This window comes from Staurois parvus, unplaced genomic scaffold, assembly GCF_062004578.1.
Source record: "Staurois parvus isolate SC_StPar_1 unplaced genomic scaffold, SC_StPar_1.0 ptg000425l, whole genome shotgun sequence".
Lineage (NCBI taxonomy): Eukaryota > Metazoa > Chordata > Amphibia > Anura > Ranidae > Staurois > Staurois parvus.
Window position 1 is genome coordinate 4,042,978 of NW_028318221.1, and position 24,408 is coordinate 4,067,385.

A 24,408-nucleotide genomic window follows, 5' to 3' on the forward strand; every position below is an offset into this window, starting at 1 on the left:
GGAATATTTTGCAATGGCCGAGTCAATCACCTGATTTCGACCCAATTGAAAATGCATTTCACTTGCTGAAGGCAAAACGAAAAGGCAGAAAGACCCACAAACAAAGAACAACTGAAGACAGCTGCAGTTAGAGCCTGGCAAAGCATCAGAAAGGAGGAAACCCAGTCTTTGGTAATGTCCATGGGTTCCAGACTTCAGACAGTCATTGTCATTAAATGATTCTCAACAAAATATTAAAAATGAACATTTTATTTATGATTTTATTCAATTGTCCAATTACTTTTGGTTCCTTGAAAAAGAGGGGATGGAAACGCTTCAGATCTGTAATTACTAAACCCTTCCTCCAATTTGAATGTACATACCCTCAAATTAAACCTCAGTGTGCACTTTCAGACCATATCCATTATATAACTATAGCTTGAATATGTTTTGGTAAATACCTGAAAAAAGCTAAAATTGTGCCTGTGTCCAAATATATATGGACCTAACTGTATATATGTCCAAGTATCAAATTGCCTTTGGTGCTCCAGAAGAATTTTTTTCCAGTGTTAATACAAATTAGAGCACAAGAGGGTTTCAGGTTCCAAAGATGCAGGGAGGGTTTCTTTTTTTTTTTTTTTTTTTTACTCAACTGGCCTGCTTTTTTCTACCTTTTTTTAGCCCATGAAACTAATGCTTACCTTCCCATTTTACCTGCAATGACTTTTGTGGTCTCATTGCTCTGTTCTAGCAAATATTTTGCTGCACTGGTGGCTATAAAAAAATGTTTTATGAGTAGAGCAGCAGATTGCAATAGTAGCTGAATAGAAGTGCAGAGATGCACATAATTTGACATTTTGACAATCCAAACAAAAGATTGAGAGGAAATACCAGTTTCTTTTAAAAAATTTATTGTAAACAAAGCAATGCAAAAATGTTTTATCTTTATAGTTGGTAAATGACTGAATACATCAATTAAAAAAAAACAAAAAAACACACACACATGTAAGTTAACATGTCAGGTATGAATGGCAGTGAACATGCTAGAAAAGAAGTAAAATGCATAAACGTGACAAAGAAACCTGAGATGTAATTCACACAATGCAGACCCTAAAATATCACAGGTGGAAGTACAGTATCAAAAGGAAAATCTGAAATACCAAGTTAAAAAAATAAAATCTAGGAGTGCACATCAAAAAATAGATTTAAAATATCCTATATAGACATCTATTAATAAAAGGCAAGTCTCATCCAGTGTGACCCATCTCCTTGCAGAAATATAAAACTCTGCAGTTCTCGACAGGCTCCAAAGGCAACATAAGTGGCAAATTCAGGTGAGAGAAAAGGTCATTCACATCTTAATGACACATCTTCAATGTCATTTCTTTCTGTTTAAAAGAAAAAAAAAAAAAAAATAGTTACTAAAACCAGTTAAATTTTTATTAAACCCAGGGCACTGTACTGTAGGAGACCAGATCATTAATGCAGGGTATTCACTATCTGGTCTCCTACAGTACACAGAACATGGAAATGCAATTATTTTAGTAAATATAAACAGCTAAATACCTTTTCTCATCAGCAGTTAGAGCAGTCTTGTGACTTCTATCAGTGTTCAGCAGAGCACTGGTTAAAGCTTGTAGGAGTTTTAATTTTGCTCTAGGATGCAGGACCCCTGACCTCTGTCTGGACAGTGCTTATTATTGACCATGTGCTGATCACATGCACTCTCCCAAGAACAAAAAAACACTCTAGCAATACACATTAAACTGAGCATGTACAGAGCGTCTCCACATATGTCTTATCAGGATATAAAAGAGGGGGACGAGCAGAGAAGTCAGGATCAAACATTCTTTTTACACAATCCAGAAGATTAACCCCTTAGGTTCCACAGTGAGTATAACAAGCATGTTTTACTGCATATACAGACTGATTTTACTGTTGTGGGTTTAGTAACACTAAGCGAATTAGGTAAAAAGGAACCCGTCATGATTAAAATATGAGAGCTGCATATGTTCCGAGGTTGTAATCCTTATCCTTCCATCATTAATTGTTGAATCCCTGATCTTAAACAAGCATAACCATATGCAAATATTGAAGATACTGGTTAGGGATCTGTGCTTCACTAGGTAGAAAAGCAGGGATCAGGGTGACATCCCTAGCACTTTTATCTTTATAAGGCCACTATCGTGAAAAATGTTGAGGGACCTTTATAGACAGAAGCAAATGGGACAGATTCTAAGACATATCTGTTATAGTATTGCAGCTAATTTCATAAATTCTTCCCTTAGCTGCGGTAAAGTACTACTGCAACAGGATAAAACCTGCCCCTAATCATTTCTTAAAGTGGGCTGAAATTCAAAAAGTGAAGATTTACTATGTTAAAAGCAATATCTAGTGTTACTTGTACCTAGAGCAGCACGCTGAAAAATGTACCTTTTGCCTTGTCAGGACCTGAATCACCTGCTAGTGGCACTGCTGTTCCTGAAGCAGAACTGTGTAGTCCTGGTGTCCAGCAGTGGGTGTCACCCAATAGCCATAAAATCCCAATAATCAGTCGCCAATTGATGCTGGCTACTGGGAAGGAATATAAAACTAGCTTCGCTCAGCATCTCCGTGTTTTGCCCGTGTGCTACAATGAAGGAAATAAGTATTTGATCCCCTGCTGATTTTGAATGTTTGCCCACTCACAAAGAAATGATCAGTCTAAAAATCGAATGATAGGTGTATTGTACCACTGAGAGACAGAATAGCAACAGAAGATTCAAAAGAAATGCATGTCTAACAAATTATGCACCGATTTGCATGTTCATAAGGGAAATAGGTATTTGATCCCCTTCACAAAACATGACTTAGTACTTGGTGTCAAATCCCTTGTTGGCAATCACAGAGGTCAGACGTTTCCTGTAGTTGGCCACCAGGTTTGCACACATCTCAGGAGGGATTTTGGCCCACTCCTCTTGGCAGATCCTCTCCCACTCATTAAGGTCTGGTGGCCGACGTTTGGCAACTTGAACTTTCAGCTCCTTCCAAAGATTTTCAATCGGATCAAGGCCTGCAGACTTGCTAGGCCACTCCAGGACCTTAATGTGCTTCTTCTTGAGCCACTCCTTTGTTGCCTTGGCCATGTGTTTTGGGTCATTGTCATCCTGGAACACCCATCCATGATCCATTTTCAATGACCTGGCTGAGGAAAGAAGGTTCGTTGTCCCTTTGATGCAGTGCAGTTGTCCTGTCCCCTTAGCAGAAAAACACCCCCAAAGCAGAATGTTTCCACCACCATGTTTGACAGTTAGGATGGTGTTCTTGGGGTCATAGGCAGCATTCCTCCTCCTCCTCCAAACACGGCGAGTTGAGTTGATGCCAAAGAGCTTTATTTTGGACTCACCTGAACACAACACTTTCAACCAGTCCTCCTCTGCATCATTCAGATGTTCAGTGGCAAACCTCAGATGGGCCTGGACATGTGCATTCTTAAGCAGAGGGACCTTGCAGGCACTGCAGGATTTCAATCCTTGTCGGCGAAGTGTGTTACCAATTGTTTTCAGGTGACTATGGTCCCAGCTGCCTAGAGATCATTGACAAGATCCTCATGTGGAGTTCTGGGATGATTCCTCACTGTTCTCATGATCACGGACACTCCACGAGATGAGATCTTGCATGATGCACCGGACCTAGGGAGACTGACAGTTTTGTGTTTGTTCCATTTGCGAATGATTGCACCAACTGTTGTCACCTTCTCACCAAGCTACTTGGTGATAGTTTGGTAGCCCAGTCCACCCTTGTGTAGGTCTACAATCTTGTCCCGACATCCTTGGAAAGCTCTTTGGTCTTCACCATGGTGGAGAGTTTGGAATCTGATTGTTTGATTGCTCCTGTGGACAGCTGTCTTTTATACAGGTAACAAAATGAGATTAGCAGCACTCCTTTTAAGAGACTGCTTCTAATCTCAGCTTGTTACCTGTATGAAAGACACCTGGTAGCCAGTAATCCCGCTGAATGATTGGGGATCAAATACTTATTTCCCTCATGAACATGCAAATCAGTGCATAATTTGTTAGACATGCATTTCTTTTGAATTTTTTTGTTGCTATTCTGTCTATTACAATACACCTACCTTTCGATTTTTAGGCTGATCATTTCTTTGTGAGTGAGCAAACATTCTAAATCAGCAGGGGATCAAATACTTTCCTTTACTGTATATACCTGGTAACTGATGATCCCGATTCCAACTGTGATCCTATTTCCATTCCACTACCTTCATCCGCTACCCTGCTACCGCACATCTGTTATTGTTCCTGATCCGAGTTCTGGACCCTTCCTGATTGTTCTTTGCATCTCTGTGCTTACTCTATTTATCTATGTCCCCCTTTGTTTATATAATACAATAGTATATTTAGGTTGCTTGTTAGAAATTCTGTCATTTGGTTCACGTATACTTTGATAAATTCGGTCCTTGAATTCCTTAAAGTGGAACTTCACTCTCTCAATCAACATGGACTATTCTTAATCCTTATGATGCTACCATTGATAGACAGGAAAGCATATCATATTTGTTTTACTTTCTTTTACATTACTTCAGTTACTTCCTGATTTCCATGCCTAGGCAAATGTCGTCATACATCCCTGCAGTTTTCAGTAGGGGAGGGTTCTCAGCTCAGCCAATGCCTGAGCTAAAGGCAGATGGATTTCAGGAAGTAAATGCTACTTGAATCATCTGCCCTTACTCAAGATGGCTACTGCCAGAAATGTCAGGGGGTGTTTTTCAAAATCATTTTTCAGCAAAAGGATGGAGACATGGATGAATGGGCGAGTTTGCTTTGAATATTAACAATGAATTAAATAGAATGTTCGGTTTGTGGTGCTCAGATGCAGAGCAGTTCCACTTTAAGTTCAGCACACAAATCTAGTCACTCTGTTGCCAGACACCAGCAGGTGGCAGCCTAACAACTGAATTTCTCCTTAAACAGCAGTACACTTCCTGGCATGAGAGTGCGTCTACATCCTCATAGCTGTACTGTATATCTGCAGTGTGGGATTTATATGACTGCTGGTCTCAGGAAATATGGACACAGATTTGGGGATAGCACTATTGTTCTGTTCACTGTTCTTGCTGTAGGCTTTGACATAGGGTTGCAAAGCTCTGCCTTCACCAAGGTGGCTGCCTCCACACAGACACAAAACATGGTGAGTGAGTAATAGGGAAATGTCATGGGGAGCATCAGCAATACTGGGGACTAGTCCTTTGCCTTCCTTTTTTGCACAAGCCTGCAGAGTTCAGTTCTCCTTTATAAATACCCCAACAATGAACTTTTATTTGCTCTAATTTTGTATAATAAAATATATTATTGAAAGCATTTAGTTATATCTGTTTAATAAGTGCAAAGATACCTGTTGATTTTGCAGAAAATCTTGTCAGCTGATTAATTCCTGCACTTTCATCCCGTGCATTCTTATCAGTTAAATTATTCTAAAAGACTACAAAACCCACCCTTTATGTTACAGACAGGAGAAGAAGAGGGAGAGGTTTCAGCAATCCTGTCTCGTTTCAATTATCCTGATTATAGTAGAATGAATTGTTGTCACCCTAAGCCAGGAAATGGCTTACCTCACAATTAATAGGGCGTATAAAGGAAAAAAGCCTGAAAAAGAAAACCAACGCAGCCAGCACAAGAACTGGTAAGCTTCAATATATTAAAAATGTAAATAAAAATACATTTTATTGTGCATCAGTTTAGAGTGAAATTCGGTCATCTAGACACATAAATCTGTCTCAGTGTTAAGTTGCAGACCTGTGAAAAACTTGAAACATGCCCGTCATTTTATTTTAATAACTATACATGCGATGATTGTATTAAAATCTTTTTTTTTCCTTCAACTGCATGCTAACAAACCTCTCCAGCACAAGGTTGACAACAGTTTTCACTGTTCACATTTTCTTTTCTCAAGTTGTTTATATCTGTGTCCCCAGGTACAGAAACTTGTGTTCTGTAATGCTCTAATATTCATGTCCAACGAGGGAAACATATGTTTGCCTGGCAATTAGTGCAATCTTCTAGAAATTTAAATCAAAAGACCATGGTACAACTCAGTTCAGGTTTCCTTCTATTTACATGCTAGGACAATGTTAAAGCACTGTCTAGTAGTTTCTTTCGATGTAAGTTTATCTTTTTCAGTTGGCTGTATAGATATATGTGGCTGCTGGACAGTTGGGCCTTAAAGTGTTACTAAACCCAGGACCCTGCATTCACTATATCTGGTCTCCCACAGTACACAAAACATGCAAGTGCAACTATTTTAGTAAATATAAACTTCTAAATACCTTTTCTCATCAGCAGTTAGAGCAGTATAGTGACTTCTATAGAGTGTCCATCCCAGCACTAGCTAAAGCTTGTAGGAGGAGTTTTCTTTCTGCTCTAGGAGGATGAAAATCCCCTGACCTCTGTCTGGACAGTGCTGATTGGCCCTGTGCTGATCACATGCACTCTTCCAAGGAAAAAAAAAACCTCTCTAGCAATATACACCAAACTGATCATGTGTAGGCCTAAGGTTCAGTCTGGAAATAAGTGGTGGTCGCTTGAAAAACGGTAGAAACCGAGAAGAAAGAATCAGCCTTTTTTGCACAATGCAGAGGATTAACCCCCTAGGTTCCAGAGTATAACAAGCATGCTTTATAGCATATACAGACTGATTTTACTGTTGTGGGTTTAGTAACACTAACACTGAGAGGCCACATATACAGTGGGGAAAATAGTTATTTGATCCTCCGCAGATTTCCTAAACCTTTGCCTACTTACAAAGAAATGAATGGTCTATAATTTTTATCAAGACAGAATATCAACCAAAAATCTAGAAAAAAAACCCCCAAAAAATTATACAAATATTATACACGGAGTTGCAGTTCAGTGAGTAAAATAAGTATTTTATCCCCAAGCAAAACATGACTTACTACTTGGTGGAAAAACCCTTGCTGGCAAGCACAGTAGTAAGACATTTCTTGTAGTTGGTTACCAGGTTTGCACATATCTCAGGAGGGATTTTGGTACACACTTCTTTACAGATCTTCTCTAAATCCTTAAGGTTTCTTGGCGGTCACTTGGCACCTCAGAGTTTCTGCTCCCTCCATAAATTATCTATAGGATTAAGGTCTGGAGACTGGCTAGGCCACTCTATGACCTTAATGTACTTGTTCTTGAGCCACTCCTTTGTTGCCTTGAGGGTATATTTTGGGTCATTGTCACGCTGGAAGACCCATCCATGACCCATCTTCAGTGTTCTGGCTGAGGGAAGAAGTTCACATCCAGGATTTTACAATGCATGGCCCCACCCATTGGTCCCTCAATGCGACAAAGTCGGCCTGTACCTTTAGCAGAGAAACCGCTCCAAAGCAGAATGCTTCCACCTCCATGCTTGACTGTAGGGATGGTGTTCTTAGGGTAATAGTCAGCATTTTTGTTCCTCCAAACACAGCGAGTCGAGTTAATGCCAAACAGCTCAATTTTGGTCTCATCTGACCACAATTCTTCCTGAATCATTTTGGACATTCATTGGCAAACTTCAGATGTGCCGGCACATATGCCTTCTTGAGGAGGACCTTGCAAGCACTGCAGCATTTCAATCCATGGCGGCTTATTGTGTTACCAATGGTTTGTTTGGTGACTGTCTTGAGATCATTCACAAACTCCTCCCGTGTAGTTCTGGGCTGATTACTCCCTTTTCTCATGATCATCCTTACCCTATGAGGAGAAATCCTGCATGGAGCTCTGGACAGAGGGCAACTGATGGTTATTTTGTATTTCTTCCATTTGCAAATAATCACTCCCAACAGTGGTCTCATTCTCACCAAGCTTAATGTTGATGGTCTTGTAGCCCATTCCAGCCTTGTGTAGGTCTACAATTTTGTCCCCGACAGCCTTTGACAGCTCTTTGGTTTTGCCCATAATAGTGAGGTTTGAATGGAAGAAAGTTTCTGTGGGAGCCAGAATTATTGTTGGATGGTAGGGGATCAAATACTTATTTTACTCACTGGACTGCAACTCAATTTATAATATTTGTATCATGTGTTTTTTCTAGATTTTTGGTTGATATTCTGTCTCTATAATTTAACGTACGCCTAAAAATTATAGACCCTTCATTTATTTGTAAGTGGGCAAACTTACAAAATCTGCAAGAGATCAAATAATTATTTTCCCCACTGTACGCATCCATGGAGAATGGATTTTTTCTGTTCTGAGTGTGCACCCATTGGAGGCTCTCAGCACAGTAAATGAGATGTCACAGGCAGCTCCTGGTGCATACTTGCGATCAGGAAATTCCAATCATGTGACCACTGTGACAGCCAATCACAGTGGTCACAAGATCTGAAAAGCCTGCCTTTGCGTCCTGACATTTGCTCTTAAAGGGCAGGGGAGATGGCAGCGGCCGCAAGGGGTTTACGTAACCAACGTTTATGTCCTGGCTGAACAGCTGCAGTGCTTTCTGGATAGCTTTAGCAATATCATTTGGTGCCAGGTGTTTCACTGAAATAAATCCATAGGTTGTACATATATTTTTTTTTAATTGTCATTTTATAATGGAAGAAAGGGGGAAAAAATCCCAAAAAAACCAAAAGGATTTAAAAGTTGTGCTTACCAATGGTTCCAGTTCCTTGGTGTCAATCAGATTAAATTCTTTTACAAAATAATAAAAGTGTTTGTAGCAGGTATTCACATGCGCCTCTGCACCCATTTGGATGATTCTATCAAAGTGATGAATGTAGACATGAACAAAGACCCTAAAAAGTCTTGACAGAATTTTTTTCACAACCTGAAGGAAATTCTTTGGAAAAGGAGTACCTATCAAAAGAATACAAAAAAAGTATATGTAAAAGCATTTTTACACTGTATGCAGAATTAGTTAAAGTGGTTTTTACCCTAACACACTCCCTGCATAAAAAAAAAACAAAAAACAAAAACACACCCCACTACCTATCCCCCCAACCCCCCTGCCCCAAAAACACTTCCCTGACACCTCTAATGGTCCATTGCTGTTCCCACCAGCAGCACCAGTCTCTTCTCTGCCTGGATTCAAAGGCTGCACTAAAAACAGCGGGTCCCATAAGGTCTTGCTGCTGTCAGACAAATCCTGTGAGGAGGGAGCAGGGGACACGGCTGAGCTGCGCATGTCTAAGACACACACAGCCTAGCTCAGGAGTGAACCTGTACAGGTGCCCCCATAGCACAAGGCTTACTATGGGGCACTCTGAGGAGGGGGACCACCAGATAAGAGGTATGGGACTGCTATGTGCAAAATCGTTGTAAAGAGCAGGTGACCTGTTTTTTATTAAAAAAACAAAACAAAAAAAACACAACCTTGACTTTAATAATCACTTTAAATAACACCATCTATACTTTGAGTGGCATAGGTCTTTACTTGGACACACTTGCCCGTAAATGGTAATATTTCCAAGAGATCTGCACCTCTGAATTTACCACATCTTACATATTTAGTGCAATATCTGTATTTAAAACAGAAACTATTCCAGGGATTAAACATTACAATCTAGCAACTAGGACAATTGTACACACCAAACAAGCATCTTGTTTGAAAGTAACATGTAGTTTTCCACCTAAACATTAACTTGTTCAAGAGAATGCAATGGTTATGGACATACATTTCTCTACTGCAATCAGGATTAAAGTTATAACATGTTATTTTGACTAGTTAAAACGTATGCTGAGCACTGCGGACATAGTACAGGAGATGACCAGAGACTGCAGATCTTTGGGGAGTGGAAGGCAAGCAGGTACCCGCATTTGACAGGTACCCGGTCCCACTTCCACGAGGTTGTCCTCCCTCCTAGTCTTCTGGGACATGCGACAGGTCTCAGAAGACTACTGGACCAGTCAAATAACGCTGCGCTTCTCACACATGCGCAGTGTGCACCCAGCTGTAAAGCCGCAAGCTGTCACAACCGGGTGCCCACACTAAAGATGCCGGCGACAGGGAGAGAAGATGGTGAGGACACTGCTGGATTGAGGAACAGGTAGGACCGAGGAGCAGGTTCTGCTGCACAGAAGAGCCAAGCCGCTGGCGCGGTATTATAACATGGCGGCGGCGGGAATACCGGGCCAGCCGCTCCATATTCGCTCTATAAGACGTACAGTAAGGTGTAACAACACAGACAGCACATTAGGTCAAGACAGATGGAAATCCCTGTGCCCAGGTTTTTTCAGAAACTGGGCAGAGGTGTAGATCTCAAATTTATGGTAGTAGACATGGTGCTTAAATTAAAGCAAGGGGGTGACTGCACTACTCTCAAACGCAGAGAAGTTTTTTTGATTTTATAACTGGATATATTTTATCACCCTAAGATTTAAACAGATAAGTTCAGCTTTCTACAAAAAATAATAAATGCACATTTTTTGGCAGGTAAAGAAATGTGCATTTATTTTTTGCAGTAGGAGCCTGTAAAGCATTACACCAGCAATCTGCAGATCGCTGGTGCCATGTAAGTCTCCTACAGACTGTCTGTGTATCTGCTTACCCATATGGGCATATACTACTGACAAGAAGACTCAATGAACTACCACAGCTATGATAGTAACGTGGTAGTTCATGAAGAACTACAATCCGACAGACGCTGAAGCTGTCGGGACTTGTAGTCCATTCATTCACAGAACACGGTGAATGAGTACTTCTCCCTGTACTGTTGTCATATGGGGGGGGGGGGGGGGGGGGAGAATCAGGAACATGTTGCATGATCCATCCTAAAAACAGGTGGAACTTGTAACGTGTTCTAAAGGTGAACTTATCCTTTAAATTGCAATTTTGCATTGCATGTTTTTAAGCTCATCTATTTACCTTTCTTTTGTTACAGATTGCATTTGTGGACTAAGGTGCATTTGGCAAATCCTGCTCTGTGATTACTCAGCATTCTATGCTACTATTTATATCTTAGTTTTGTATTAATTTTGTGTAAATTTCAAGTTTTCCTGTCTTATAATGTAGTGGAGCTGAATGCAAAAAAATAGCAAATAGCCTCAAAATTGAGCTGCAAATGTGGTGGTGTAGTCAATAAAATTATCAATATATAAAAAAGTGCATATTTTTCACTTTTGTTTTTTATACAGCACAGCAGTGTACAGCAACTGAAAACGAAACCAAAAAAAGTGATAAACAGCTGCATTAACAACAATGCTACATTGTATCATAACTAATGTTCATCACAATCTATAATAAGATCCATACAAATATAATAAAATAAGACAATCTACAATAAAATACAATCTACAATAAAATCCACACACAGCTATAGGCATTAAGACCCTGGAGCTCCAGCTAGGATGCTCCTGACATCCATCTCCATCCCCCTCTTTACACCTTTCTCATTCCTATCCACTTTGCCTTTCCTGCAGGGAAGGCTTCTGCTTATATACTCGGCTGTTCTCTATGTAGTAAGCCTAATATTTGCATTTCACTCACAAGCGCCTATTACCTAGGTATTGGCAGTCAGCTCTTCTTGTTTTTTTATTTGCATTGTTAACGACACGATTCGTATGTCTTTTGGTATACATACGGTTCTGTCTTTTGCAACACCTGTCCTACACAGTGTAAGATTGCTACTGATTTGTAAGTTGCTGATAAACCACTTCTACTTGTACACTTGTTTAAAGTTAAACACTGGTTTTTAGGGATACAACAAGATATCAGTGGGCCAAATGTTTTGGACAAAAATAATGTTGGTTGGCATTTTACTGGTAGGAAAAAAGGTGCCGAAAACGGCCACTGAAAAAGCACAATTTTACCCGCAATTTTACCATGTTTAGGGTGCTTTTTCTCATAGGTCATGTGACTAAAAAAGAAAAAAAAACAAAAAACATCAAAAACACAACATCTGCATTTTCAATGCATTTCAGGCCTGGTTCACACCAATGCAGTTTGTGTATTGTCCGTTTTGCGTTTTTGCATGCGTGTTTGACGCATTTTGTGTTGCTGAGCAGATTAAGAATGCAAAACACATCAAAAACGCAACACATGCATTTTTGCTGCATTTGCAATGCATTTCAGGCCTGGTTCACAGCAATGCAGATTGCGTTTTGTCCATTTTGCAGTGAACTGACAATATGTTCCACAAGCGGTTTTGACACATTTTTTCATACGTTCTTTGAATTTTTTTTTTGGGGGGGGGGGGCGCAATTTGCTGCAGGGCAGATTAAAAATGCAAAAACGCATTAAAAACACAACGTGCATTTTTGCAGCATTTCAATGGGGAGGTGCGTCTTTTTTTAACTTGCCAAATATGCACCAAAAATGCAGCAAGCAGGATTTTTAACACTGCAAGGGAAGTGCAACGGACCAGTGTGAAGACATACATTGAATTTAAAGGTATGCACTTTTCTTGAGCCTTTTTTTTTTTTAAACGCAAAAGCGCTGCAAAAACTGCTGAGTGTGAAAGTAGCCTATTGGCTGAAAGGTACTGAAAATAAATTGATATTCATTTAAAATTCATGATATTAATTGAGGCCATGTGTGGGTGTAAACCATCTGTTTCAGGTGCTTCATCTTTATTCTGTCTAAAAACACTGCTAAAAAAAATTTAAGAAACACTTTTTAACCTCCCTAGCGGTATGATTATTTCAGATTTTTGGTGCTAAAAGCGGTACCATTATTTTGCATGGAAATATGTAGTTTTTTTATTGTAGGCTGTAATATTTAGGAATGACTCACTGAAATCTGTCCGAACAAGAGTCTATTAAACATCCCGGGTATGATAAAATTTGAAACACAAAATCATAAATTATGATTTAATAAATAATCAAAAAATAATAATATAATATTACATTTAATTCAATAATATAATCAAACCAAAAACACTGAAATTTGAAATATAGCGCCAAGTTCGCACAGCGCTGAGCAAAGTCGCAAAATCGTTTTCAGTGTCTGATGACGAATTTCTCCACGAATCATTATCACTCAATTCTGCAAGTGGTTCTGATTTACTATCGCTGTTCTCTAGCTGATCTAAACCCGCTTTTGACCCAAAGGGACACTTTTTGGACGCCATGGACTTTTCTAAGTCTCCAGGCAGAAAGAACAATCAAAATGCAGACAAGGGACAGGACAAAGCACTAGGGACAAAATGTATGTGAAATAGTTTTGAAAAAAATGAAATTTTTTTTAAATTTTCAAATTTCCCGCCGCCGGCGGCGCCCGTACGTCCCGACGTCACAGGGACCGGAACACAGGAGCCGGATGCCGGCATCAGCCGGAGGAGATAGCCGGGGACGCTGCAGGGGACACATCGCGGGAGCAAAGGACAAGGTAAGTGCTGCAGGGACTCCCTATGCAGCGCCGCATGGTAAGCCCGAGTGTAGCTCGGGGTTACCGCTTTTGGTACAGACATTTTACCCCGAGCTACACTCGGGAATACCGTTAGGGAGGTTAATCAGAGTATAGCATCAGTCAAACTAATGATCTGGTCAGCTAAGATGGGCAACAATGAGACGACCCCCAAAAAAGGAATGATTTTACAGGTAGGACGACAATGAAATTTTTTTGCCTACTCATCTTTTCTGTTTTTCACTAGTTTTGCATTTGGCTAGGGTCAGTGTCGCTACTGGTAGCATGAGGAGATACCTGGACCCTACAGAGGTTGCACAGGCAGTCCAACTCCTCCAGGATGGTACATCAATACTAGCCATTACCAGAAAGTTTGCTGTGTCTCCCGGCACAGTCTCAAGAGCATGAAGGAGATTCCAGAAGACAGGCAGTTACTCTATGAGAGCTGGACAGGGCCGTAGGTCCTTAACCCATCAGGAGGACCGGTATCTGCTCCTTTGTGCAAGGAGGAACAGGATGAGCACTGCCAGAGCCCTACAAAATGACCTCCAGCAAGCCACTGGTGTGAATGTCTCGGACCAATCAGAAACAGACTTCATGAGGGTGGCCTGAGGACTCGACGTCCTCTAGTGGGCCCTGTGCTCACTGCGCGGCACCATAGAGCTCGATTGGCATTTGCCATTAAACACCAGAATTGGAAGGTCTGCCACTGGCGCCCTGTGCTTTTCACAGATGAGAGCAGGACCTCTACAGGCTAGACAATGGCACTCTGACTGCCATTAGGTATCAGGGTAAAATCCTAGAACCCATTGTCAGACCCTACGCTGGTGCAATGGGTCCTGGGTTTCTCCTGGTGCATGACAATGCCCGGCGCTCATGTGGAGAGAGGATGTAGGCAGTTTCTGGAGGATGAAGGAATTGATACCATTGAATGGTCCCCACGCTCGCCTTACCTAAATCCAATAGAATATCTCTGCGATATCATGTTTCAGTCCATCTGACACTGCCAGTTTGCACCTCAGTGATACTCTGGTCCAGATCTGGGAAGAAATAACCCAGGACACCATCCGTCATCTCATTAGGAGCATATCCTAATGTTGTCAGACGTGCACACAAGCATGTGGGGGCCATACAAACTATTGTACCACATTGAGTTACTGTAATGACATTTCAGCAAAATGGACTAGCCTTCTACATCATTCTTTAACTTTGATTTTCAGGGCTGTAACCAGCGTACACACAGTGAAGGACCTAGCCTCCATTTTGTTAAGAGTATCCATGTTATTCCCTCATTCTTCCCCACCTCCCTCTCTGAGAGGCACAGTGACGTACGTGTGTGTGTGTGCGTTAAAAGTGTCACAGGCCAGAGCCAGCAGGGGGGCTATGAGCTATAGTACCCCAAGGAAGCCGGGGCCTCACTGTCCAAAGAACCTGTAAAATGTAACACCTCGTATAAGATAAGGCAAGCTTTCCCAGGACTTCAAAGAACATTCCAAGGAAACACGACCAGATAACCTTTGTTAAAATCCATTTTTCCCCTATGTCTCATATCTTGGAATATGAGAGACTTACATAAAAACCAGACATATCGTCAGATTGGCTAAGAGGAGATGAACATTTTGGTAGGTCACTCGTCTTGTATCGAATACATAGGAAAGCCGAAAAGTAGATCTTGTGAACCGTTCAGTGTATAATTTCATAATTCATATCTAATCAATCCTCAGACGTGTCTGCATAATAATCTACCCGTGGGTGGAATGTCACTTGTGCAGATGGAAAGTTATGGGCCAAAATATGAGTAAGGAGAGATTTTGGCTCTAGTTGACGTATCCGCCCAGACCTCCACACCCTAAACAGGGTATTGGTCCTTGACTTCAGAGACACCCCCTGCTGGGGAACTACAAAATAGGCTGTCAGGCCTAAGAGAGCTAAGTTGAAGACGTCTCCCATTTTAACATCAGTACCACCTGGGGAGACCCGTGCCCTTTCGCTCTGAAACTTGGATCTGCTAACCCAGGACTTTGGCAAGTACCTTAACGTACGTGTGTGTACGTGTGTGTGCGCGTGTGCGTGTGTGTGTGTCTTAGTTACATCTTTTTCTGTAAATATTTTTATTGCACCCATTTGACCTTTTAGTAATAAATCTTTCCTTCTGAAAGTGTTGAACTGTTTCTATAGCTCTTTATTGCAATTTACGAATTCCTGACTCTAAAGAGAACGCTACTGTGTGTTTGTTTAACCCTCTGTATAACCGGCCTGCGGTGACTGTTTTATACAGACGATTATCTCAACCATTATAGTGTTATAGCTGATATCGCCAAGTTTCCTCTTTCTCTATACAAAAAGGAGGTGGGGCAGTGTGAAGGGTTAATTGCGTAATTAACCTGAACCAGTAACAGGCTGTCAGTGCATCGATTGTGGTCCAATTAGCAGGAAAATCGTGCAGGGTGCAGCTGAGTGTGGCATTGTTACGCACGTGACAGCACGGTTTTAGATAGTCCTACGGTCACGAGTTTGGTGAGAAGGGCTGGGGTCTGACGCCGCGGTCATCACATATTGGTGACAGCAATCATGGGATCGTCGCATATTGGTGGCAGCGATCCTGCATTCGTCACAAGGGCGTCTTTGAATTCAGTCCTCTGTAGGTTGAAAATTTTAATTTCCATCAAACGTTAGGGCATCCTTACATTCCTAACACATTACGCAGTCCATATCAGAATAGATATCCAGCATATTTTTCCCCACTGAGATCTGATGTGTTTTCAAAGTGTTCCTTTAATTTTTTTGAGCAGTGTATTTCTGGAGCATATCAATTCTGAGCCAATGTGGTTTATTTAGGGCAATGTCAATACCATCCCCATTATGAAGTTGCTCCCCCATTTTTGTTTTTATGCACAGAGCTGAAGAATGTATTTAATACATTTCCCTTTTCTTTGTCCCGAGCCACCAACTCAAAATTATCTTGTAAAAAGCCTTATATGCAGCTTGACTGCATTACAGTAAGGACTCATGCACACTGGACGTTATAAAAATGCCAGTAGCGCTGCCCCAGGCTTTGCAGTGTTTTTCCACGTTAATGTTTCTCTCTGCTATTGTTTAACTCCCACAACGCATCTCTGAATGGTCATTGTGTAGTTGTTTTTCAGAGCAGAGAGAGCACTGTATTGTTCAGGAGCTATCTTGCTATCTTTTTTTCTTGCCGAGTCCATTATCCTGTAATGCAGAAAATTGATGAGACTATGCTACTGATTCTGTTAAAGGATGGTGAGGAGCAGACAGCTGGAGGAATGAAGCAGCTGTCGACGACGCTTCTGGATCCATCCTATGATATCTTGGCCCAGTTCACAGCGGCCCCCCAGCTGCCCTTCGGGGCATTTCACGGGTCCCAGAGGACTGCGGCCCATTCACAAAGTGCTGCGTGCTTCGCACATGCGCAGTAGGAAATGGGCTGTGAAGCCACATGGTTTCACTGGTGGTTTCTCTTATTCAAGATGGCGGCACCAGCACCCGACAGCCAATTGAAGAATTGGCTCAGGATGAAGACACTGCTGGATGCCAGGACAGGTAAGTGGTCTGATATTAAAATTCAGCAGCTACAGTATTTGTAGTTGCTGAATTTTAATTTTTTTTTTTGCGGGGGTGCCCTAACCTGGAATTCCGCTTTAAAGTGAAGAGAGAAAAAAAAAAAAATGGTGAACAGGCATGAATTTTAATGCAGAAGAGACATGCTTTGTTTCTTCTACATTAAAGTTACTTACCTGCCTGTCCGCCCCTGTACAGGGAGCTGCACATGCGCAGCTCACTGTAAAAATTTGGCAATGACAAATCTGACTGAACGCCCACGCATGTGTGGGAGTGACATCATCCTTGCCTGGTCAATGATATCGGCTGGCGATGAAGACCTAGAAGCCAGCCACCAAAGGCTTCGGTGCCTGGGCCAGGAGCAGAGGTACACTGCATCGCTGAAGTCTAGGCGAGTGTAGTTCCACTTCAATGAAAGCCTAATTCAGGTAGCCACAAACATTCAAAGCTCTACTGAGATGTCTGTTCTTTGTCTTTAGGATTTGATATTTGTCTTTACCCTCTCAGGCTGATGTTACACAGTTTTAATAACCCTACCAGTTTGTATTCCAGTGGATGATGGAGGTCAGAGACCAGTTACTCGTCTGTGTGGGTAGGTTTCCTTCAATGTCCAAATCACCTACCCTCCTTGACACATATTACACATATCTTTGACAGAGGACAACTGGTTCCCAAGAGGTTTAATAGAAACCATCTACAGTTGCAAGAAAAAGTATGTGGAGGCCAGCTTTTCTTTCTAAAGTTAAGATCAACATAGGTTTTGGGGGAGGAGGAGCCTGACCATGGCGGCAGGGGAGAGAGCGATGCGAACGCTCTCCGTGGGATAGCCACCCTCACCCCATCGTTCCTGAGAAACATGCTGCAGAGGAGCCCAGCTTAACCCTACCTTTGAGAGGGGGTCCCGCCTGAAGAGTGGAGAGGACGGAGCTTTTGGGGACCGCGGCAGTGGGACGAACTAAACCCCTCGTCGGATGCAGCGGGCTGCTGGGAGACCAGGGGACGCGAGGCGGTCACGTGACCTCCCGCAAGGGAGTACTGGGAGGAAGAGAAACCGGTTGTCTCTCCTAGTCAGAGGGAGACGCCGGCTCTCTCACTGACAGGCCACGAGGACCCAGCTTTGGGAGAGCAGCAGCGCTGTAAGGCGGACGGCGTTTCAAAGAACTGGGGAAACACCGTCCCAACGAAGGGGAGTTCTGTTCTGCTGGCCACCTGTGGAGGAGGGGTGCAAAGGATAAAGAGAGGAACCCGGAGGAATCCCCCAAAAGAGGAAATAATGCCTGAAGGGACCCCTGAATAGAGGACAATGAGCTTGAAAGGCAGCCTTCCTGGAAAAGCAGTCGGAGAAGGGTGAGTGAGAGTGGTTGAATTACATATTAAATTTGTATATGGACTGTAAAGTATGGAAGCAGGAGAGGAATAAATAGGGGGGATTCCCAAAGGGGCAGAAGAAATGGACCTTCTTTAAAAGGACGTATTACAGCATATGCCCTAAAGGCTTAAAGGAGAGAGACAGGACCTACAAAAAATATGAAGAGTAAAAATAGTAAAGGGAGCGGTCCCAAGCACTCCAAATCTGGAACGATAAGAAAATTTATATCCCAGGGTAATGTGACCCCAGAAAGATCTCAGGGGATATGTGAAGGAAGTATATTGGAAAATAGTATGGATAGGAGCGTCAGGTCATCTGTGGAAATGCATAATAATAGTCAATTAACACTAGAGGGAACAGAGCTGAGAGAAAATGAAGGAGAACTACAAATAAAAATAAGATGGCAGAAATGTTTAGAAATTTGGAAAAATCTATTAAACAAGAGATGGGAATCATCCGGAATGATTTAGGACATTTACTATCAAGAGTAGAAGAAACAGAAGCAAAAATTAAAAAATATGAACAAGCTATCCTTGAATTGAGAAATCAGTTAATGGAGATAAGGAAAGCACAAAATAAGCTGTGGCATAAGCTGGAGACTCAAGGTAACATGCATAGAAAAAATAACCTCAGAATAAAAGGAGTCCCGGAACCTGCACAAGGAGAAGATTTAAAAGGGACAGTACATAAAATTTTAAACTCCATTATGGATAAATCTAGTACAGAGACATGTGAACTGGATAATGTATACAGAATAGGAAGGCTCCAACGAGAGCAGGTGGAAGAGAGACCGAGAGATGTAGTTGTACAATTCCATAAAAATGGAGAGAGAGAAGAAATATGGAAGAAGATAAAAGGAAGAACCAGCATTAAATATGAAGGGAAAAATATACAAGTTTTTGCAGACCTGACAGCTGAGACATTGAGGAGAAAGAGATCATTGAAACCACTATTAGAACAGATGAAAAAACAGAATATACAATATAGATGGAGTAGCTCGATGTGTTTAATCGGATGGAAGAATGGAGTTACCGCATACTTAAGATTTCCTGAGGAACTGAGAGACTTTTTTGATAAACTTAACATCCAGAGAATAGAGATTCCAGGTTGGGGGGAGGAAGAAGGAGGAATATATGCTGGGGGAAAAGAGGAATGGCAGCAAGGTAAAAAGAGAAAGAGAGAATGGATAGATAAGGGAACTTTGGGGGGGAAGGTGAACCGTACAGGGTCAGAGTTAAACCCCAGGGTCAAAAATCAAACGTGGCACTAGGTCCACAAATGATTAGAAGGCAACTAGTAGGCCTAATGGGGGGGTGGGAGGGAGGGGTGGGGGAGAGGATGGAGGGGGGTGGGGTGGAGGGGAGGGGAGGAGGTATTGGGTCAACACTCTGCATGACAGAAGGGATAAAGAGGAAGAGGCAATTTGGAAGAGAGATGGAGTTAACTGGGAAAGATGGAAGAAATACAGTTTATAACCTATAATGTGAACGGGCTGAGTTGTCCAGGGAAGAGATTTAGGTTGTTTAATGAGTTACATCATAGGGCTACGTCAGAGGTATTTTTACAGGAGACGCACTTTGAGATAGAGGCAAACGTGAAATTGAAATCCAAACACTACCCAACATGGTATTATGCAGATTCTCCAATTAAAAGAGCAAAAGGGGTTGCAATAGGTTTTGCAAAGAATATGAGATTTGAGCTAGAGGATAGAAGAACCAACTCGGAGGGGAGGTTTTTATTCTTAAAAGGTAAACTTCAGGGGATTGAGTGTACTTTAGCCAATATATATTGCCCTAATAAAAACCCGGAGATGTATATGAAGGGTCTGTTGGGAAAATTAATGGAATTTAAAAAGGGGCGCTTGATAGTAGCAGGAGACCTAAATTTCTGTATGGACCCACAAAAGGATAATACCTCTTCCGTGCAAAGAGAGGGGAGTAGGTCTCTGAGAGCTTTGAAAAAAGTGATGCATGAATATCAACTAGTGGACACCTGGAGAATAACGCATATGAAAGACAGAGACTATACCTTCTTCTCTAATGCACATGAGATATACTCGAGATTAGATTACATCTTAATAGACCATCAACTTATAGATCATCTGGTTAAAATTGACACAGAGACAAGGACGTTCTCGGATCATGCTCCAGTCGTAATGAAAATGGGATGGGGAAGAAGGTGGACTGGAGGATTAGGGTGGAGGTTAAATGAGGTTCTTCTTCTGGATAAGGATGTAGTTCAGAAAATCGAGAAAGAGATTAAGGTATACTTTAAGGAGAACGAAACAGAGGAAGTATCGATAGCTACAGTCTGGGAAAGCCACAAGGTATTCATAAGAGGAATCTTGATTGCGGCAGGAGCAAGGAAGAAAAAGGAAAGAAGAGAGAGGGTCAGTGGGCTCTTAAAAGAAATATTGGACTTGGAGCAGATCCATAAGAAGAAAATAACAAAAGATACGAGACAGAAGTTGCTGGATAAAAAAAGAAGAGCTAGAGAGGTAGATGGATGAGGAGAAGAGAAGAGTATACAACAGGGTTTTGAACGAGAGATATAGATGGGGAGACAGACCAGGAAGATATCTAAGGAGAGCTTTGAATAAAAAGAAAAATAGGAACTACAGTCAGGTCCATAAATATTGGGACATCGACACAATTCTAACATTTTTGGCTCTATACACCACCACAATGGATTTGAAATGAAACAAACAAGATGTGCTATAACTGCAGACTGTCAGCTTTAATTTGAGGGTATTTACATTCAAAATCAGGTGAACGGTGTAGGAATTACAACAGTTTGCATATGTGCCTCCCACTTATTAAGGGACCAAAAGTAATGGGACAATTGGCTTCTCAGCCGTTCCATGGCCAGGTGTGTGTTATTTCCTCATTATCCCAATTACAATGAGCAGATAAAAGGTCCAGAGTTCATTTCAAGTGTGCTATTTGCATTTGGAATCTGTTGCTGTCAACTCTCAAGATGAGATCCAAAGAGCTGTCACTATCAGTGAAGCAAGCCATCATTAGGCTGAAAAAACAAAACAAACCCATCAGAGAGATAGCAAAAACATTAGGCGTGGCCAAAACAACTGTTTGGAACATTCTTAAAAAGAAGGAACGCACCGGTGAGCTCAGCAACACCAAAAGACCCGGAAGACCACAGAAAACAACTGTGGTGGAAGACCAAAGAATTCTTTCCCTGGTGAAGAAAACACCCTTCACAACAGTTGGCCAGATCAAGAACACTCTCCAAGAGGTAGGTGTATGTGTGTCAAAGTCAATAATCAAGAGAAGACTTCACCAGAGTGAATACAGAAGGTTCACCACAAGATGTAAACCATTGGTGAGCCTCAAAAACCGGAAGGCCAGATTAGAGTTTGCCAAACGACATCTAAAAAAGCCTTCAAAGTTCTGGAACAACATCCTATGGACAGATGAGACCAAGATCAACTTGTACCAGAGTGATGGGAAGAGAGAGTATGGAGAAGGAAAGGAACTGCTCATGATCCTAAGCATACCACCTCATCAGTGAAGCATGGTGGTGGTAGTGTCATGGCGTGGGCATGTATGGCTGCCAATGGAACTGGTTCTCTTGTATTTATTGATGATGTGACTGCTGACAAAAGCAGCAGGATGAATTCTGAAGTGTTTCGGGCAATATTATCTGCTCATATTCAGCCAAATGCTTCAGAACTCATTGGACGCCGCTTCACAGTGCAGATGGACAATGACCCAAAGCATACTGCAAAAGCAACCAAAGAGTTTTTTAAGGGAAAGAAGTGGAATGTTATGCAATGGCCAAGTCAATCACCTGACCTGAATCCGATTGAGCATGCATTTCACTTGCTGAAGACAAAACTGAAGGGAAAATGCCCCAAGAACAAGCAGGAACTGAAGACAGTTGCAGTAGAGGCCTGGCAGAGCATCACCAGGGATGAAACCCAGCGTCTGGTGATGTCTATGCGTTCCACATTTCAGGCTGTAATTGACTGCAAAGGATTTGCAACCAAGTATTAAAAAGTGAAAGTTTGATTTATGATTATTATTCTGTCCCATTACTTTTGGTTCCTTAATAAGTGGGAGGCACATATGCAAACTGTTGTAATTCCTACACCGTTCACCTGATTTGGATGTAAATACCCTCAAATTAAAGCTGACAGTCTGCAGTTAAAGCTCATCTTGTTCGTTTCATTTCAAATCCATTGTGGTGGTGTATAGAGCCAAAAATGTTAGAATTGTGTCGATGTCCCAATATTTATGGACCTGACTGTATATAGAAAAGATAAAAGGTTCAAAGGGGGAGTTGGTCCACTCAAATAAAGAGATTATTAAAGTGTTTACGGAGTATTACAAAAAGGGTTCCACCACAGTTCAGGGGAATTAAAGAAAGCACAGGTGTCTGCACTTTGGGTGTCTTTGGGGTATGGGACGGTTTACACAGAAACATGAAATGGGAGTTTGGTTCTGTATTGGTGCCTCTCACGGGTACTGAGTGCTTTCCCCCGGGAAAGAGTGGGATATCAGGGAGATGGTTTAGAAAGGAGGATACCCAACTGAGAGATGTCTTGGTGGAGGGGGAGTTGAGATCACTTGGAGATTTGATGGAGAAGAGGGGAGATGTTTTTATTGGAGTGGATGAGTGGAAATATCGTCAATTGAAATGTTTTATTGGAAATCTACCGAAACCCCTGAGAATAAAACAGGAGTGGAATATGTTTGAAAGGTTGTTAGAGACACGAAGGGATGGGAAGCACGGTATTTCAAAAGTGTATAGAATACTCACAGAATTAGACACAAACACAAAGTTAATTTTTATTACAAAATGGGAAAGAGATATGGGAGTTGGGTTTGATGAAGATAGACAGAGAAAGATGTTTAGATTGATACACGATAATGTTAGTATGAGAGAGGTTGAGGTCAATTATAAGTGTGTGACACGATGGCACATTACACCGAGTGTAGAGCACAAGATGAATGGGGAAAACTCAAATATGTGTTGGAGAGGATGTGGAGAGATAGGCACGGTGTTTCACATATGGTGGGAATGTCCGAAAATCTAGGCTTTGGAAGATAATAGTCAAACTGATTGAAGAAATAACTGAAATTGACATAGGGACGTGCCTCCTACACAATGTGGAGACATCTGTAAATAAATATAAAGATTCAGGTATTTGGTACTTCTTGAATGCGGCGAAAGGGTTGATACCCAAGTTTTGGCGGAAAGCTGAGGTACCGAAGGAGGAAGACTGGATCAATAGAGTAAACCAGATAGGTAGAATGGAAAGATCATATCATATTCAGGAAGATAGGATGAGAGTTTATTTTAGGAGATGGGAAAAGTGGGAAAGAGCAGGATTGAAAGAGAAATATAGGAAAATATGAACTAGGATGTTAGCAAAAAATTAATAAGCCTCAAGAGATTAGAATGGGCTAGAGTCTGCAGAGGGGGAGGAGGAAGGATGAGGGGCGGGAAGGGGGGGTAGTGGGATGGGAAAGAAAAGAGTTTTTAGCAAGGGAAAGGTAGAAATGTTATAAATGTCTATTTGTATGAGAATTATTTACCTTTTTGGGTTTTTGTATTAACATGAAAAATTTAATAAATATTTAAATTAAAAAAAAAAAAAAAAAAAAAAAAAAGTATGTGAACCCCTTGGGATTACGTGGAGTTTTGCATAAATTGGGCATAAAATGTGTTCTGAACGTCATCTAAGTCACAACAATAGAAGAACACAGTCTGCTGAACATAATACTACACAAACATTAGATGTTGCCATGGTTTAATTGCACATAACATGTAAACATTCACAGTGCAGGGAGGAAAAAGTATGTGAGGCCCTAGCTTAATGACTTCTCCCAAAGCTAATTGGAGCCAGGAGTGAGCCAACCTTGACTCCAATCAGTGTGATGATATTGGATGTGTTGTTGACAGCTGTCCTGCCCTTAAAAAATACACACCTGTTTTGGGTTTACTGGTTTCAAGAAGCACTGTCTGATGTGAACCATGCCTTGCAGAAAAGAGCTCTCAGAAGACCTACGATCAAGAATTGTTGACTTGCATGAAGCTGGAAAGGGTTACAAAAGTATCTCCAAAAGCCTTGATGTTCATATGTCCACGGTAAGACAGACTGTCTACAAATGGAGAAAGTTTAGCACTGTTGCTACTCT

The 24,408-nt window shown here is 41.5% G+C and overlaps 1 protein-coding gene and 1 long non-coding RNA gene across 3 annotated transcripts in view; one reads left to right on the forward strand and one right to left on the reverse strand.

Annotated features, from left to right (window-relative positions):
* Positions 1-873: 873 nt before the first annotated feature.
* MOB3A (MOB kinase activator 3A) overlaps positions 874-24,408 on the reverse strand; it is a 49,446-nt gene continuing 25,911 nt past the window's right edge. For both annotated transcript variants that reach the window (XM_089687447.1, XM_089687448.1), the window contains exons 3-4: positions 8,608-8,810; positions 874-1,367 (exon numbers count right to left, since the gene is read on the reverse strand). In XM_089687447.1, the coding sequence (XP_089543573.1) occupies positions 1,338-1,367; positions 8,608-8,810 (233 nt within the window). In that variant the 3' untranslated portion in view covers positions 874-1,337. The remainder of the gene's footprint in view (positions 1,368-8,607; positions 8,811-24,408) is intronic.
* On the forward strand, positions 4,942-11,049 carry LOC149454526 (uncharacterized). Its single transcript, XR_016314200.1, has 3 exons — positions 4,942-5,163; positions 5,482-5,655; positions 10,835-11,049. It is a non-coding gene; the product is annotated as an uncharacterized LOC149454526 (long non-coding RNA).